At 36.4% G+C, this 16,986-nt stretch overlaps 1 protein-coding gene across 2 annotated transcripts in view; it reads left to right on the top strand.

The window, feature by feature from the left end:
- Positions 1-16,986, top strand: part of ATL1 (atlastin GTPase 1) — a 71,172-nt gene that overhangs the window by 38,351 nt on the left and 15,835 nt on the right. For both annotated transcript variants that reach the window (XM_033107799.1, XM_033107800.1), the window contains 4 exons: positions 180-284; positions 2,031-2,081; positions 4,229-4,285; positions 16,758-16,850. In XM_033107799.1, coding sequence (XP_032963690.1) covers positions 180-284; positions 2,031-2,081; positions 4,229-4,285; positions 16,758-16,850 — 306 coding nt within the window. The remainder of the gene's footprint in view (positions 1-179; positions 285-2,030; positions 2,082-4,228; positions 4,286-16,757; positions 16,851-16,986) is intronic.

Genomic DNA, 16,986 nt, shown 5'->3' with positions numbered 1-16,986 from the left:
TCATTACAGCATTTGGCAGCTTAGTAGTATTTTTATTGTCTGTGGCATTAATAACACATGTAAAAAATAAAATACTCATTATTCATGGTTTATTTTAGTTCTTATAATGTTAACTTTGTGTTAACCCTAATATTCTACATGTTCTATAAAATATCAATACATTTTGATATTGCCTATAGGTTGCAGTGCTATTGATGGATACTCAGGGAACCTTCGATAGTCAGTCAACTTTGAGAGATTCGGCCACGGTATTTGCCCTTAGCACAATGATCAGCTCAATACAGGTACAGCATAAAATAAATCCATTTTGATGGATATTTCTTTAACTAAAAATATGAATATATGTATTTCTACATATGTGTGGGAATGAGACAAACAACAGAAATTATTTGGCTCAATTAGCATACCAGTTCTTATGATTTCTATAAGAGTAGAATTGTTTTCGTTACTATAATGTAATTTCTGATCAGTTTTAAAATTGCCTTCTTTAGTCAGAAAAGCTTATATTATCTTATTGCTAATTTTTTCTGTTAAAGCCTGCAATAAACTCATTAATATTAAATCTAATAATGTATGCAGATACATTGGTACCACCTATTATAAATTATATTTAGTGAAACGAGATTTATAAATGTAAATTTTTATTTTACATAGCAAGTAGAAACATATATAAATGTAAACAACATTTATATGTGTTCACAGCTTTTTAAAACATCTTAATATACATTTAGGAAAGAAAGTGTCTTCTTACAAAAATTTTTATCTTCCTTTTCTTTCCTCTTTTTCTTTCTTTTTAAGTATTGTTTTTGAGGTTATTGTAGGCTTTATAAGTTATCCTGAAGGTCCTTGGAGGGTTTTACTATAACCAGAGAACACATAACATAAAAGATTTTTAAAACAATTTAAAAATATTTTCTATTTACTGGAAAAAGCAAGAAGAAATAGTAGACAAGAAACAGACCATTAAAGAAAGGTAAGACAGTTTGAAAAGGTAGTGAAGGCAAAGTGGTTAGGATGAGTAAGTCAAGGCTGAAATTATAAGTGGCTAAAGAGAATGAAGCTAGTGAATTGGCAGTGAGGGCCTCATGTTTGGTTAGGACAACCACGAGAGGGTGGATTGAAGGAAGACTGAATTTTTTTTTTTAATAAAAGACTACGATAAAAAGCTATGATTATAACCTATGATTGACTGGCTTTAACAATGTTCTTCTTAAATGAATGAGCCTTTAAAATACTGACTTAATATCTAATTCCTTCATAATTGACAGTATAAGCCACATATACAAGCCAATTAAAATCAGATTGATTTTGCCTTAATATTTATTATTTACTGTTTTTATTTTACCTGAAGACATTGAATATTCTCACTGAAAAAAATCTAAGTTCTTAGTAATGACTATTTGTTATTATCTGAGAAATGATCAGTTATTTAAATAACTACACAAAGTATACTGTGTATATCAGTATATAAAAATATACACATCCTTAACTTTTATTTGAAGTCCTGCCCAAAAATATCACCTTAACACAGTGATCTGTTCATGAATCAATGCATATGCATAAGGGTGTGAGCATGATGTTCAGAACCTAACTTCCATGTGATGAAACTTTGTGTAGACATAACTAAGATAATCGCAATAATCAATTGTGAAGAAGTCAGTATAATTTTTCAAAACAGTTTTATGTGTGGGTTATTTAGATTTAGATTGCCATTATTTTGGTGTGCTTGTAAGAAGAAGTATTTTATTGACTAATTATTAAATTAGGTTCATAAAGTAATTTTAATATTCTGCCTCCAGAGCAGGTGGCTATTGCACTTCCGGGACAATTTTATGATCATTGTACATTGTTCATCGTCTTTCAAACTTCTTTTACTCCTCTCTTAAGGTCTTATAAATATCATTATACACAAATGTACATAAGAGAGTTCAAGTTTGTGATAATCGATATTTAGAAAAATAGAGAATGACAAAGTAAGTGCTTAGGATGATGTTAATTATTTCTCACTTTAACTTTATTTCTTAATCAAGGTATATAACTTATCCCAAAATGTCCAGGAAGATGATCTTCAGCACCTCCAGGTAACAATGCTTATTATACTCTTTATTAACATCTGGTCATCTTTTGAGCATATATAGCAGATTTGTTGGATCTTCTTTTACTTGGAAAACTTAACAATTCAGAAAGATTTAGAAACATAACCAAATGGAGGTGTCCTATTACTAGATTTCTTATTCCAGTCTTGTATGGGTATGTTCTTTCTAATTCAGTTTTTAAATTCTTTTGTTTCTGTAAATCTACTTGCTATCGGCCCTATGTATGGGAAAATATATGGCAAATTAGAGTGGAAAAAGAATCTTAGGTTTAAAAATGACCCAAAATGTGAAGCTGAAGTCTTAAGGTCAGGGAGTTGTTAGTATGGTAACAGTTGTATGCCAGACTTTCTTTTCCTGTCGACCACTTTAGATACCTAAGTATGAGGGGCTACCTGATGATAAACTCAAAGAATTCTGTTTTAGACTAAAAGACACCTCAGTGACACCTAATTTATACTTCTTATTTTACACGTAAGGAAAATTTGGCTGAACGAAATAAGTGACTTGCCTAAATTCATGTGGCTAATTAGTGGTAGAGTGGGAATAAAACAGTGGTCATCTGACTGGGCTCAGTGTTCTTTTTACTCTCCAAACAGCATTTAAATTTCAAATGAGTAAAAGATTAGATATTTCCTAAAGATAGTTCATATCTCTGTAATGCTGTCTGCTCTCTTTAAATTCATGTGATTCTTGGTTACATAGCAATGCCTATTTATTGTTTCTCTGATAGTTTAACTCTACATATTTTATAGTATATTTTGCTTTCAAGGTATTATTTTATCTCGGCAATAAGAACTGTGTGCAAATTTAACAGATAACAAAGGATGATAAAGTGGGGTAATCTGTGATGTTGAAAATATCATTTGAGTTCCCACCCAGCATTACTCCGAAATATATTTCTTGTACATCACAGTGAACACTTATGACGAATAGGCAGTACGCAGAATAATTGTTAGATGTTTTTTATAATAAGCAGTGCAATTACTTCTTCAGGCATGTGTCATAACTTAGCCAATTATTTTCCAAGTTAATGGCATGGCACTGTTCAATACCAGTTTAGAGATTTCTGAAAAAGGACTGATTTTTGGACTTTGATATTGAGTAAATTATCTTTTTTGAGATCATTTAAAAAATTTCCAGTAAATGATATCTCAGTCTTCCTTAAATAAACACTGTGAATTCAATTTATGTTAGTAGATGATTCTAATGAGAGTGTCTAATCTCTGGACCAGCTGCCTTTTAGATATTATATCCCAGACTTTCATTTAAGCACTCTAATCAGATGCCTAGTAATGACCCTTTGTTTTCTAGATTCCCATAGCTCCCACAGGAAAGGCAGAGTGGCACTGTGGAAGCTCTTCTAAAGGGGCAAGAGCTGGGTACCCTCTGTGGCAGCATTCTTCCCCAGCTCTGAGAAGTCACTGTCGCTTGTTACTCTGGTGTATGAAGTAGCGTTTTCTGTGTACACATGGGAAAGCCCACTCAGCCCGTCACAGTGGAGCTCCCACCAGAGGCCCAATCACAGTCATCCCTCAGGTCTATGTTCTCGAAAACCTCACGTTTCTGGCAACACAAAAACTGCTATGGTGCCTCTCAATTGGGAGCAGTAAAAACACGAGACAGCAGTGTGTTTGATTTTTTGCATTTTAAGCCAAATGCCTATATTTCTTTGTAATAATTCAGGCCATTGTGCCATTAAGTTTCCTCAGGCAACAACTTTTGTAAATATATACTACATACTTTATGGCTCTCTGGTCTAATTACGCAAGTTCCACTTTGAAAGGTCATTTAGCATGTTTCTTTCTCCCCATCTTCCCTACAAAAACATTGTCCTATATTCTAGATATAAAAAGTGTTAGGTTTAAAATGGAAACTTATTTTTAAAATATACTTCATGTCCTTAATTTTAAAATATCTAATTACTGTAGTTCTGTTTTTATCTAATACTTAGTTCCTTAAAGTGATCATTATACTCTTAATAATATAGTATTATGTTACAGCCAGAGGGAAAATATGAATAGAAGAAAGCCAAGAAGTAAAACTTTACAGATACTGAAGTCCTCTCTCTCTCTCAATCTTTCTCTTTCTGTGTGTGTGTGTGTGTGTGTGTGTGTGTGTGATTTTCGTTCTAGCTTTTCACTGAGTATGGCAGACTGGCAATGGAGGAAACATTCCTGAAGCCATTTCAGGTGAGCTGGGGTAAAATAATGGTACGTTCTTAATTAAATTTTCCTGAAGACCATAAGCAGGTGTTTTAATTAATTGAGAGGGTCATGTTTCTCTTTTTATTTCATTTAAGAAGCACATTTGAATACCTATTTAATGCTATTTGATGCGAGGAGGGGATAGAAATGGGGAAATAGAAATTTAACAACTTATTTTTTAAAAACCAAGTGGGCAAATAAAAAGATGAATGAGATAGTTTGGTGCCTGCAAGAATATCACCTTTCCTCCCCTGAACCCAACCCTTGAGATGTCACAGAGACCAAAAGAAAATGGATCAATTTGTCAAACATAAAACGTAAAAACAGACAAAGAAGACTCCTGTGACAGTGGAAGATAGTTGCAGGCCACAGAAAAAGCTGGCCAAGCACCAAAGACAGCATATTGGGTGGGAGCAAGATTTTTGGAGGTCCCCTTTTCTTGCTTACACGCTGACGTGCGTGAACGATTACCTGCTCCACTACACTGAGAATCAGAAGTACAGCAACCAGCTCAGCCTTGGCTGGGGACAGCAGGCTAACATCAGGGCAATGCCTGAGCTTGGATGAGGTAGTATAAGCAGATAGTCTGGCCCTTGTGTAGTCCCTTCTTCTCCTACCCTTATTATATATTATACCAAGAACTAAGAGATTGTAACTAAGCCAAACAGCCCTTGAAAGCAGTTACCTGGAGAAGATATATATTTAAATGCCAAAGACTGTGCACCTGAAGCATGATAATAAGCTTCAGCCTAGGCTTATTAGAGGGTGCTCAAACTAAGCCCTAGAATGTAGCCCCTCTGTCCCGATACACATCACCAGCCAAGATGGATCATGGCCTGGGGGGAATGTGAACACACAACGAAACTGAACTGGTAAAGGGCGGAATAGAATTAATGGCTCAGATGACAAGTAATTTAAAATAAGCTATTGTAATGCATAGACTCAGCTCCCGCTCCCCGTACAAGAACGCAGGATATGGTGAGGCCAAACAGCAACAACCACGGAGCCACCGACAGGGGAGTCACACCACCACATTCTCGAAGGCGGCTGGGTGAGACACAGGAAGTAGGATCAACACGATCCGCAATCCACAATCTGCTGCTAACTGCACTTGGCTAGCCACAATCCACGCTTGCTAGCCAAGGCAGTTAAATTAGTGGCTAATGGCCAACGAGTTACAGCTGATGGCCATTTACTACCTGAGCCAGCACCTTTCCACGTGAGGTCGAGAGCCTGGAAACTCCTTTATGGGACTTTGACCCTACACTCCACCCCTCCTGGGTCTTGCCTCACAATCTACACAACCAGCATCTTTCACAAGGGGCCCTGTGCCAGGAACCCAGCTCACGAGCATAGTTTCAGTCCAGTTCAAGTAATGTCCAAGGGGGTGTCCCTCGATGTCTACCTACTTTCTGGGCACAGCCAGGGTTTCTCAGGGTACCGCCAGTCTTTCTGGGCACAACCAGACTTCCTGGGCAAAGCTCGGGTTCTCAGGATACCACCAGTATTTCTGGGCACAGCCAAACTTCCTGGGCACAGCCAGGGTTTCTCAGGGTATTGTGCTAGAACAATAGTGGCTCATAGCCAAGGTACTTACATATTCTTGATGGCGGCCGGGTGAGACACAGGAAGCAAACATCCGCCAGTTCCACTATATGGTGGCACGTTCCCAAGCAAACAGTCAAGCAGTCCATCAAATCAGGGATGGAAGGCACTACAGCGTGCACAGGTGGCATCACCTTATTCAATTCCCCATAGTCCACAGTCATTCACCAGGACTGTGCGTTGGCTTCACAATATGTGCCCTCTCCGCAGGGCGAGGGCTCCAAGTCCTCCCCAACCTGGGGGTGAGGGACGACCTCGACCTCACCCGCATCCTTCACCAAGGACTCAGAAAGCGTTTTCTCCTGGGACTGCAAGTCCCACACCTGGGCTGCCTCAGCAAGCACTTCCCAGCCCACACAGCCGCAACAACCTTCGCTTTCTCCAGCCTATGCTGGTTGGAGAACTGTCCACGTCTTTCCACCCCTCCATGCGGGTCCAACTCCTGAGAATAGTGGCCACCAGGCACCACACACTGTGTGGAGGCCACATGTCCTCTTGCCCAGAGTCAGACATCATTCTTAACTGGCCGGAATCTTGCTTGCCACGCCAGGTATCCGAGTGGTTGGTGGCCCCTGTGTAAGATGTCCACAACTCGAGGAGCCTACAGCAGCAGCAGACTACCAAAAGGCAGGCGATGCTTGCTGTGGCCAAAAGGATGGTGTGCCATTGTCATGCAGAGTCTCTGGTCCCACTTCCCACACAAGAATGCAGGATATCGTGAGGTCAAAATGGAGCACCAATGGAGCCATGGATAGGGGGTTCATACCACTTTGACCCCGCTGGTGGCTGGGTTGGAGACACAGGAAGCAGGCTCCACATGATGCACAATCCGACTTCTGCTTCTCTGCCAACCAACCACCCCCCTAGCGTAGCCATGGCAGTTGTATCAGTGGCTAATGGCTACCCAGTAACAGCTGATGGCCAACTAGTCACAGCTGATGGCCATCTACTATCCGAGCCAGCACCTTTCCACGTGAGGCTGAAAGCCTGGAAACTGCTCTTCTGGCTCTGTCCCCACAGCCATCCAGAGGCTCAAGAGAACCACCAATTTACCGAGGGGTCATATTTCTCCCAGGCAGATTGCGTTTCCTGTTCCCCGTGCTGATTGAGACTCTGCTCACTGTGCCAAGTATAATGAAGGGACTTGGCTCCCACTCCCGGCAGGTAAACACAGGATATGGTGAGGCTGAAAAGGAACAACAATGGAGCCATGGATAGGGGATTCATACCACTATATTCTTGCTGGCTGCCGGGTGAGACACAGGAAGTAGGATCCCCACGATCCGCAATCTGCAAATCAGGCTTGCTAACCATGCTTGCTAACCGCACTTGCTAACCACAATCTGCCCTTACTAACATAGCTACAGCAGTTACTATACAAAACAATAGTGGCTAATGCCTGTTAGTTACAGCTGATGGTCATCAAATAACTAAACCAGCACCTTTCCACGTGAGGCCCAGAGCCTGGAAACTGCTCTCCTGGCCCTGTCCCTACAGCTATATTAGTTATCTATTGCTGCATCCTTAAACTATAAACATTTATTACCTCACAAAGTTTGTGAGGGTCAAGACTCTCGAGTGGCTTAGCCTGGGTGGTTTTGGCTCAGGGTCTCTTCCGAAGTCGTGCTGAAGCAGTTGGCCAGGGAGACATTCTCCGAAGACCTGATTGAGGATCCACTTCCAAGGTCACTCACATGGCTGCTGGCAGAAGGCTTCAATTTCTCGCCACATGGACCTCTCCATAGGGCTGCTCACAACAAGCTTTCCCCAGAGCAAATGATCCCATGGCCAGAGAGCAGCCGAGAGAGAAAAGCTGCAATCATTTACAATCTAATCTTGGCAGTGAAGACACCATTAGTTCTACCAAATTCTACTGGTCATACAGACTAACTCTGGCATAATGTCGGACGGGACTAAACAAAGGTAGGAATACTAGGAAGTAGGGATCTCGGGGGCCTTTTTGGAGGCAGACTACCATATGAGCATAGTAAATATTCTTAAGAAATAAGGGATGAAGGTCTTATGTTTCTAGTAATAGAAGATTAGATCATTTGGATTAACCTTCTTCCTGACAACAGTCAAAAAAACAGAAAATTAAAAATTTGTTTGAATGATTAACAAGATAGTAAAAAATTGCTGTGATCCCAGGGAAGGTGGAGGCCAATGAGGGGATGGGTATGATCATGTAAACATCAATCAAAAGAAAGCTAATGTAGCTCTACGTTAATGTCAAATGAAGTAAATTTTAAGAAAAGAAGCGTTACTCGAGACAAAAGGGTGTTTCTTAATAATACAAGAATGAGTTGTGAGTCAACAAACTGGTAAATGCATAAGCAAATGTAAACAAACATTGTTATATATAAAATAATAATTTCTAATTTATGATATTTAAAAAAGACAGAACCAAAATACTGGACAAAATAGCATGTAAGTTTTGGTCCTTGTATCAAACAGGAGTGTTAAAATTACCTAGACTTTAAAAAATTATGTGTAGTTATTAAAATTTTAAGGGTTACTACAAGAATAATAGAACTAGAGAATATTACATCCAGGGACATAGAAGGTGCAAATGGTATTAGAAATGGACAAATAAAACATGTAGATATTGAAATCACTCTAAAGAGGACAAGAAAAAAAAAAGAGAAACAAGGAAAAAGAGGGACAAAAGGAATGCAGAAGGCAAGGTGGTAAAGTCCAAATGTATTCATGATTTCAATAAATATAGATTTAAATTACCAGTTAAAAGAGATTAGTTTCTATAAAAATGAAAAATCTGGCTATATGTTATTCATAAGAAACATATTAAAACAAAAAATGCTCATTTGAAAATAAAAGTATGGAAAAAGATATACCGGGCACATATTAAGTGAAAGAAAATTTGGGTAACTATATTAATATGAGGCTTCAAATGAATAAGAATTATTTAGAATAAAGAATTTCATAATGATAAAAAGTTGACTTCATATCTTCAGGAAGATATAAGAATTTAAACTCGTATGTCAAAAGCCTCAAAACATATAAAGAAAAAAATTGATAGAATTATAAGAGCAAATGGGTCAGTTCATTCAAACACAGGTTTCCTAACTACTGATCAGTCAAATAAATAGCAAATTGGTAAAGATAGAGAAGATATAAAACATAGAGTTAACAAACTTGCTTTATTAAATACTGGGACATGTATTAGGTTGGTGCAAAAATAATTGCGGTTTGAAAAGTTAATAATTGCAAAAACCTCAATTACTTTTGCACCAACCTAATATAAAATACTGTACCTAACATAGAAAATACAAATTGCTCTTAAGAATACAGGGTGCATTTATGAAAATTTACCGCATACTAAGCCACAATGCATGTCTCCACAAATTTCAAAGGGTTGAATTCATGCTGACCTCATTCTGTGGCAACAGAATAATTTTGTTAAAAGTTAATAAGAAAGTGTTCATTTTAAAAAGTATGTTTTGGAAATTTAAACACACATTTGAAAAATAAGTCATGGGTCAAATTAAAATCATAAGAAAAATTTGAAAATACTGAGAACCGAATGCTTTAAAGAATGTGCATATTGAAAATTAAATGCTATAATAAAAATAGTACTTGGAGGAAAAAAATATAGCCCTAAAAGTTTATATTAGAAAAGAAGACAGAAAATTTCTGATCAGCACAAATTAAGAGAAAAAAACTAGCAGAACTCTAAAGAAAATAAAAGAACCTGGTAAGAGCTACATGCTTCAAGATGGATCAGTCTTAAAAACATAATATGGAGTGAGAAAAGTTGCCTCTTAAAGAGTAGCTACAGCAGATGGCATTTTTAATATAATTCAAAAATGAGTGAAACTAAACAGCATATTGTTGAAGAATGCATGTACATATGTGATAAAACTATATTGAAAGCAAAAGTTAGGATAGTGGTTACCACTAGAGAGGAGAAAGGGGGATGCATCAGGAGGGCCATCCAAGAAGCTTCAATGTTATTGGTATGTTCAGTTATTTAAGTGGGTTTGTGGATCCACAGGTGTTCATTTTATTAATGTACTTAATAACATACATATGTGTTATTTTATAGGTGTCATGTCATTAAAAACTTCAAATCTTTAAAAAATCAGTAGTATGTTTTGAAACCAGCAATTAACAAATACAAGTTTTTAAAAAAGTATACCGTTCAAAAAAAAAAAAAAAAAAAAAAAGCTTTGAAGCTTTGGTAATTAACTCCCAAAGTGTAAAGACTTTAATGGAGAAAAATTCAAAGCTCCATTAAAGATCATAAAGGAGGATTTGCATAAAACAGAGAGATATAATATAATGTTGTAGAGAATTTAATTCTCCCCAAATTAGTCAATAAACTCAGTACAATTCCAATTAAAATTACCAGTTTTTAAAGAATCTCAACTCATTTTTCTATAACTTATAGGGAAGAATTAAGTTCTATTTTTGTTTAAGTCAGTTTTCAAAGAGGAAATCCAAACCGGAGGATTGAATATACATTAAAAAACCATAGAAATGAAAATGGTGTGGTCCCACACAGATACAAGAAAAAGGCCCAGTGGAACTAAACAGCTTCCAAATATATCCCCATATATATGGAAACCTGGTATTCAACAAAAGTAGTGTAATAAACTAGTGGAAAAAGGATGGATTAATAGCTGGGGTTTGGAAAAACTAATATACTATTTGAGGAAAAAGTTGGATTTCTACTAAACACCATGTAGGCGTATAGAAGTAAGCTCCAGTTGAATTAAAGAACTAAATATGAGAGTTAAAACTATTAGCCTAATAGAAGAAAATACTGGACAGTATCCTTTTGAACTGGGGTGAAGAAACACTTATTTACTAAGACCCTCAAAAAATAAGCCATGTCATGAAAAATTGATGGTATTATTACATTAAAATAGAGTGTTTCCATTTATCAGAGGACTCTATAAGCAAAGTGAACAGACTGGTAGGAGATATTGACAACGTCAAAAGTCAACAAGGGCTTAATACAGAGGGTGCAAAAAACATGTATATACATTTTAAGAAAGGAAAAAACTATTAAAATTGTAATACTCAATATATACCAATAACTAAAGATGAATACAAGTCATGTGCATACATTTTTCTGGCAACCCTGGTATATAGATTATACAAGGAAGTTTTGCAAATAACTGACTTGTATGCCAATCAAAAATAAATAAAGAACCACTACACACCTATTAGAATAGCCACATACCAGAGCACTGGCAACACCAAATGTTCCACAAAAGAGGATGTGGAGTAACAGTTGCTCTCATACATTTCTGATGGGAATGTAAAAGTGGTACAGCCACTTTGGAAGATAGTTTGGTGTTTTCTTACAAAACTAATCATACACTTGCCATATGATCCAGCGATTACACTCTGGTGTTTACATAAAGGAGTTAAAAATTTATGTCCACACAAAAACCTTCACAAAGATGTTTTTAGCAGCTTTATTCATAACTGCCAAAACTTGAAAGCAACCAAAATGTCCTCAGTAAATGAATGAATAAACTGTATACATCCATACAAAAAGAAATGAGCTATCTGTCCATGAAAAGAAATGGAGGAACCTTAAGTGCATATTACTAAGCGGAAGAAGCCAATCTGAAAAGGTACATACAGTATGATACCAACTATATGCCATTCTGGAAAAGGCAAAACTCTGGAGACAAAGATCAAGGGATGAAGGGGGCAGCGAGAAGTGGTGAGATGAATAGGCATAGCACCGGAGATTTTTAAAGGCAGTGAAAATACTCTATGTGATATTATAATGATAGATATATGTCAATATACCTTTGTCCAAACCCATAAAATGTACGATACTAGCAGTGAACCCTAAGGTAAACTAGGGATTCTGAGTGATTATGATGTGTTGATATAGGTTCATTCTTGTTAAAAAAAAAAAAAAAAGTACCATCCTGGTGAGTGATGTTGATACAGCGGAGGCCATCGCGTGTAAGGACAGCTGGTGTATGGCAGAGTTGTGCTTTCCTCTCAATTTTATTGTAAGCCTGAAACTGCTCTCAAAATTAGTCTTTAAAATGCCACAACATTCAAAAATGATAAACTGAACTTCTAATGTTTAAAAATAGGCAAAAGATGTATAGACAGTTCACAGAAAGGCAACCTGAATGGCTAATACGTTTTGAAGGACGTCAAGTCTCATTGATAATCAGATAAAAAATTCAAACGAGATACCACTTTACATCCATTAAATAGGCAAAAAGTAGAACATGGGGTTAAAACCAAATGATAGCTAGGATTTGGATCAATGGGAACACCAGGACCTGTTGGTGAAAGTGCAGATTAGAGCAGCCATTCTGTGGCACGGGAAACCTATAAGGATATTCATGGGAGCATTAAGTAGTAGTGGGAAGTTGGAAGCATCTTAGGTGCCCATTACTGGAAAAATGGATACATAAACTGTAGTGAAAAGCATACTCTGGAATATTTTGCAACATCCAAAGGCAGTGAACCAGAAGCATATAGAGTAGCATGAGTAGAATGTTAAAATTCATACTGAATTAAGCAGAAAAAAAATTTGAGATCTATAACATAATAACTATTTATGATTATTTAAAACACTACGTACACAGTTGAGGAATGGGAGTGGGGATCTGGGAAAAATATAAAGTAAAGCAAAAAGAGCCTTTGAATGGAGAGATGATGGTATCCTGTGAGTGAAGGAGTATGGATCTCTCCCCTGAGGTCTGGGGAAGAGGGTGGGGACAGGAGGCGAGCTAGAATAAAACCAGTCCCTGCTTACAATCTTCTATATGATTTTCAATACCTACTAGATTCTGTCTTCTTAAAAAAAACATTGGTCAGGTTGATAATTGAAGTGTTGTATGCTGATTAGGCTATTTGCTTTGATTTTTCTCTTCTCTGAATTTGTCCCTCTCAGGACCCATGGGCATAGACTGGGGAACTCCATTGTAAATTCTGGAAAGGGATATAAGTCTTATCAGCAGGGGTCACTGCTTCTTACACTTTGCCAGGTATACTAAAACCAAGAGACCAACCAGTGCTCAGACAGATCAATCAATCGATAGAGTTACTGCTGTGGGTAAACAAACAAACAAGACAAGCTTTCGTAGCAGTTCACCACTTCAACCTCTTCCTCACTGTAGAAAATTCACTGATACTGTTGTCAACCCATGTCACCTCTAACCAACATAAAACATATTGATATATTCCACATATTTGTAACATTAATAGCTATGTATTTTATTATCATATTAATATGCCATAATTTTTATAGCCATTTCCTAATTAGTGCGCATTTGGATTTTTTTTCACTATTACTCATAGCAGTGTTATAATACTCATTTTGAATAATTTCCTGAAATAATACAGTCTCCAAAGGGAAGTTAATAAAGGCTATAGTGTTTTTCATGATTTAAAATATATATATATATATATATATATATATATATATATATATGACTATTAGTAGGATATACATAGCATAGGTCCATCATTTGCCCCAATTGCCAGACTGGATTTAATTCATTTAAAAAAAGTATTTACGACTTCAAATATTTTTATCTGAGAAAATTAGGGTAATTTATATTCTTGATTTTTATTCCTACCTATATATATGAACAAATCAAGATTCAGTAGTGTGGAAAACTGATGGCTTTTGAAATAAGGACTGAGATTCATGGAATTCCATACATGATAAATGTAAAGCATACAGATTATCTTGGGAGGAGATGTGGTATGCTGAGCTGACATACCAGTTCATGAGAGCTAATTAGTAAATATTCAGGCATTATGTAAGCCAGTTATTAATCAGTAGCTTGAAGTCAGCCATGGTGGGCATATTCACATCATAGAAATTGTCAGATGCTACAAATTAAGATGTTTTGTTGTTGTAGGAGAGCCAATTTACCAGCACATCACTGGATAGGAGCATTAGGCAGGGGACTTGGGAACTTGACACTATAGATAGATGGAATGTAGATTACTGATTTGTAAAAATAAGACTTCATATTTGATCCTATTCTACACATGGTCCTCATGTTGATTTGGGAAGATGTCCAGTGGAAAACCCAAGAAATGAAACTAAAATTTCCCAAGAAAAATGCAAAATATAGCCAAATCCACATACTTGGTTTCATTTATCCTGGTTCATGAACTTCTATTTTGTAAAAGTTGCTTCCTTGCTAACCTCTAGTTTCAAAATACGTGTTTTAGATATAAATGTTCTCAATACAAGTTATTTTTTATTTTGACAAAAATGGGTATCTGTTAAAGATAATGGGTATAGGTATTTTTAAAATTTCCTCTCCGTAGGAATCTCTCCTTTCCCCACAAGATTCCACAAAACAAAACAAAACAAAAAAACCAAAAAAACAAAACAAGAAAAGAGAATGGAGAGGAGAAGGGAGGGAAAAGGAGGGGAAAGGAGGAGAGGAGAGGCTCTACCTTAGTGAAACAAGAACTATCCATAATGCAAACTAAGAAGCATCCTTTCTGAAGGAAAGAGGATGTGAGCCAAGGATTTTATATCCATCAAAACTGACTTTCAAGTATAACCGGCACAAACTTTTCAGTGTGTAAGAATGCAAAAAATATTGTTTCCATGAGACCTTAATGAGAAATCTAGTGAAGAACGAACTTCAGATAAGCAAAGATGATGTAACTTCACCAAAGGAGAGATAATCGTATACTATGTGCTTTCTGATAAAAGGACTCTGCTTCCTATTGTCTTTCCAAAGAAATAAAACCTGAGTCAGATCAGGCCTCTGTATCCAGTGGCCAGCTTGCAGAAAATCCACAGGACAAAAGAATATTTTGAACTGCCCCATGGAAATGCAATCAGCAAGGTCCAAGTTATGGGACACTCTACAGGTCAAATTCCTAGGTTCTTCAACACCTGTAAGGGGGAAAAGAGGGATGGAAGAGGAATCTGTATATTACAAGAGAATTAAAAGACATAATTTTTAATGGGCAAGATTAAAAGATTCAGTTAGAAACTCAGAAGATATAAACTTTTAGAAAAGATCATTTAAAGATAGCTAATTCCATAAAAATAATTCTGATTTTTTTCAATTACCTGCCCTTTTTTTCAGAAACTAAAAATTGAAGTATCTCCTAACCTAATTTTTAATAGAATGATTTAATCAGCCCTCAGTTCATAAACTATATGTTTTGTACTTAACTTTGAGGCACAGTGCAGCAGGGATTTTGAAGTCAGACCCAAGTTTAAATACTACTAGCCTTTCCATCTCTGCTATGTGACTTTGGGCAAGTTACCTAATGTCAGGTGAGGGTAGAGGTGGGTTTTGTATATCTCTTCTGAAAAGAATAATAAATTATAACCTAACTTTTGGGGCTACTGTAGAAATGCATAAAATGTGTACAATTCCTGGTACTGTGATTGGCATGTAATAGGCACTCAGTAAATGAAAGCTACTATTACTTTGGTTTCAATAGGTCTGGGGTGGGGCCCAAGAATTCTGTACTTTTAAAAGCCTCCCAAATGATTTTAATGATTGTTCTAATTTGCCAAACACAGTCCCTGATAAAATCCTTCTGGATGTGAAGGAATATTCAACTTCAAGGATGATTATCAATGCATTTCTTAGAATACTAGAAAACATCTAGAATGGCAAAATAAACTGTGGTCTATCCATGTACTAAAATACTATGTGGCCATTAAAATCAAAATCAAACAGCTAACAGAGCACTATATGTCAGGCACTGTTTAAAATACCTTATTTGCAGAGGGTGCCAAAAAAAAATGTATACACATTTTAAAATGGGAAAAAAATGTATTAAAATTGTAATACAATGAATGAAGCTAGCATTCGTTTGATTAGCGCCATCTTTTGAGCAAACATCATACTACACATTGCTATTGTAATTCAATTCCAACTTGGAAAAGTAATACATAGTAGATAACATCTCTTAAACTGTGTACATTTTTTTGGCACCCCTGGTATATTATCTCATTTAGTAATCCTATGAGGTCGGTTCCATTATTATCCCTATTTCACAGATGACGAAACTAAAAATGTACATGATATTACAAATAACAAGTTGTGAAGCTGAAACATTTCTAAATTTTCAATAATAAAGAAAATAATAAAAAATGTGGCTTTGTTAGAGCAAAGACTGAATTAGCTTTCTAACAGAAAATATTTCAAAATCATCATATGAAGAAGTAATCAAATCATTTGCAGCCAAAAACTGCCGGAAAAAGAAGTAGTAGCTATGTTATTTTCCTGGAGATAGAGAGAACGTGCGTGTGCTCTGTGTGTTAGCTTTTTTGAATTTGTAATTTATTTTTCTTATTCTAAATAAATACTCACTTTCAAGCCCAAGTTTGCATTATTTTTCTTGTTGAGGCCTCTCCCCCACAGATTGTATAAGCTGCAGGCACCACAAAACCTGGATTCCCACCTCTCTGCATACCAGCTATATATGCATAATGAGAGCCCCTGAAGAAGAGAATGAGACATACGTAATAGAGGGAAAATATTTAAAGAGATAATACAAGAAAACTTTCCTCAAATAAAACGAATCTTTATAAAAAGCTGTTCAAAAACTGCCAACATGAATGCACCATACCGATAGATGAGAGACAGATGCCCTCAAACTGGCTGAATGGCTCTATGTAACTATAATCAGTTTTCAGGCAGCTTTCTATTTACACTTACTGGAAACAGGTAGGATGATCTAATAGGGGAGAGACTGCTCGGAAACTTTCAAAGGTGTTATGTTTGCTTTTAATTCCATAATGTAAAGAATACTATTCAAATGACAATATAATTTAATTGGTTTCAATTAAAAAGCAGACGGAGGCAACTTAGAGTCTCCTTATCAACCCCTTCTTCTTATCATTTCTTAGAGTCTGATATTTCTTGTTCGAGACTGGAGTTTCCCATACGAATTTTCATATGGATCTGATGGTGGCTCCAAATTCTTGGAAAAACGCCTCAAGGTTTGTTAGATATGTAGGTGCATGAAATTTCACTAATAGTCATCTAGAATTATTTTTCTTGAATGCTTTACCAAATAGATACACAGTAGCCACAGTCTCATTTGACCCTCATAGTATCTCCATGAAAAAGATAGTT

This window comes from Rhinolophus ferrumequinum, chromosome 6 (assembly GCF_004115265.2).
Source record: "Rhinolophus ferrumequinum isolate MPI-CBG mRhiFer1 chromosome 6, mRhiFer1_v1.p, whole genome shotgun sequence".
NCBI classification, from domain to species: Eukaryota; Metazoa; Chordata; class Mammalia; order Chiroptera; family Rhinolophidae; genus Rhinolophus; species Rhinolophus ferrumequinum.
This window is presented reverse-complemented; position numbering and strand designations above follow the sequence as displayed.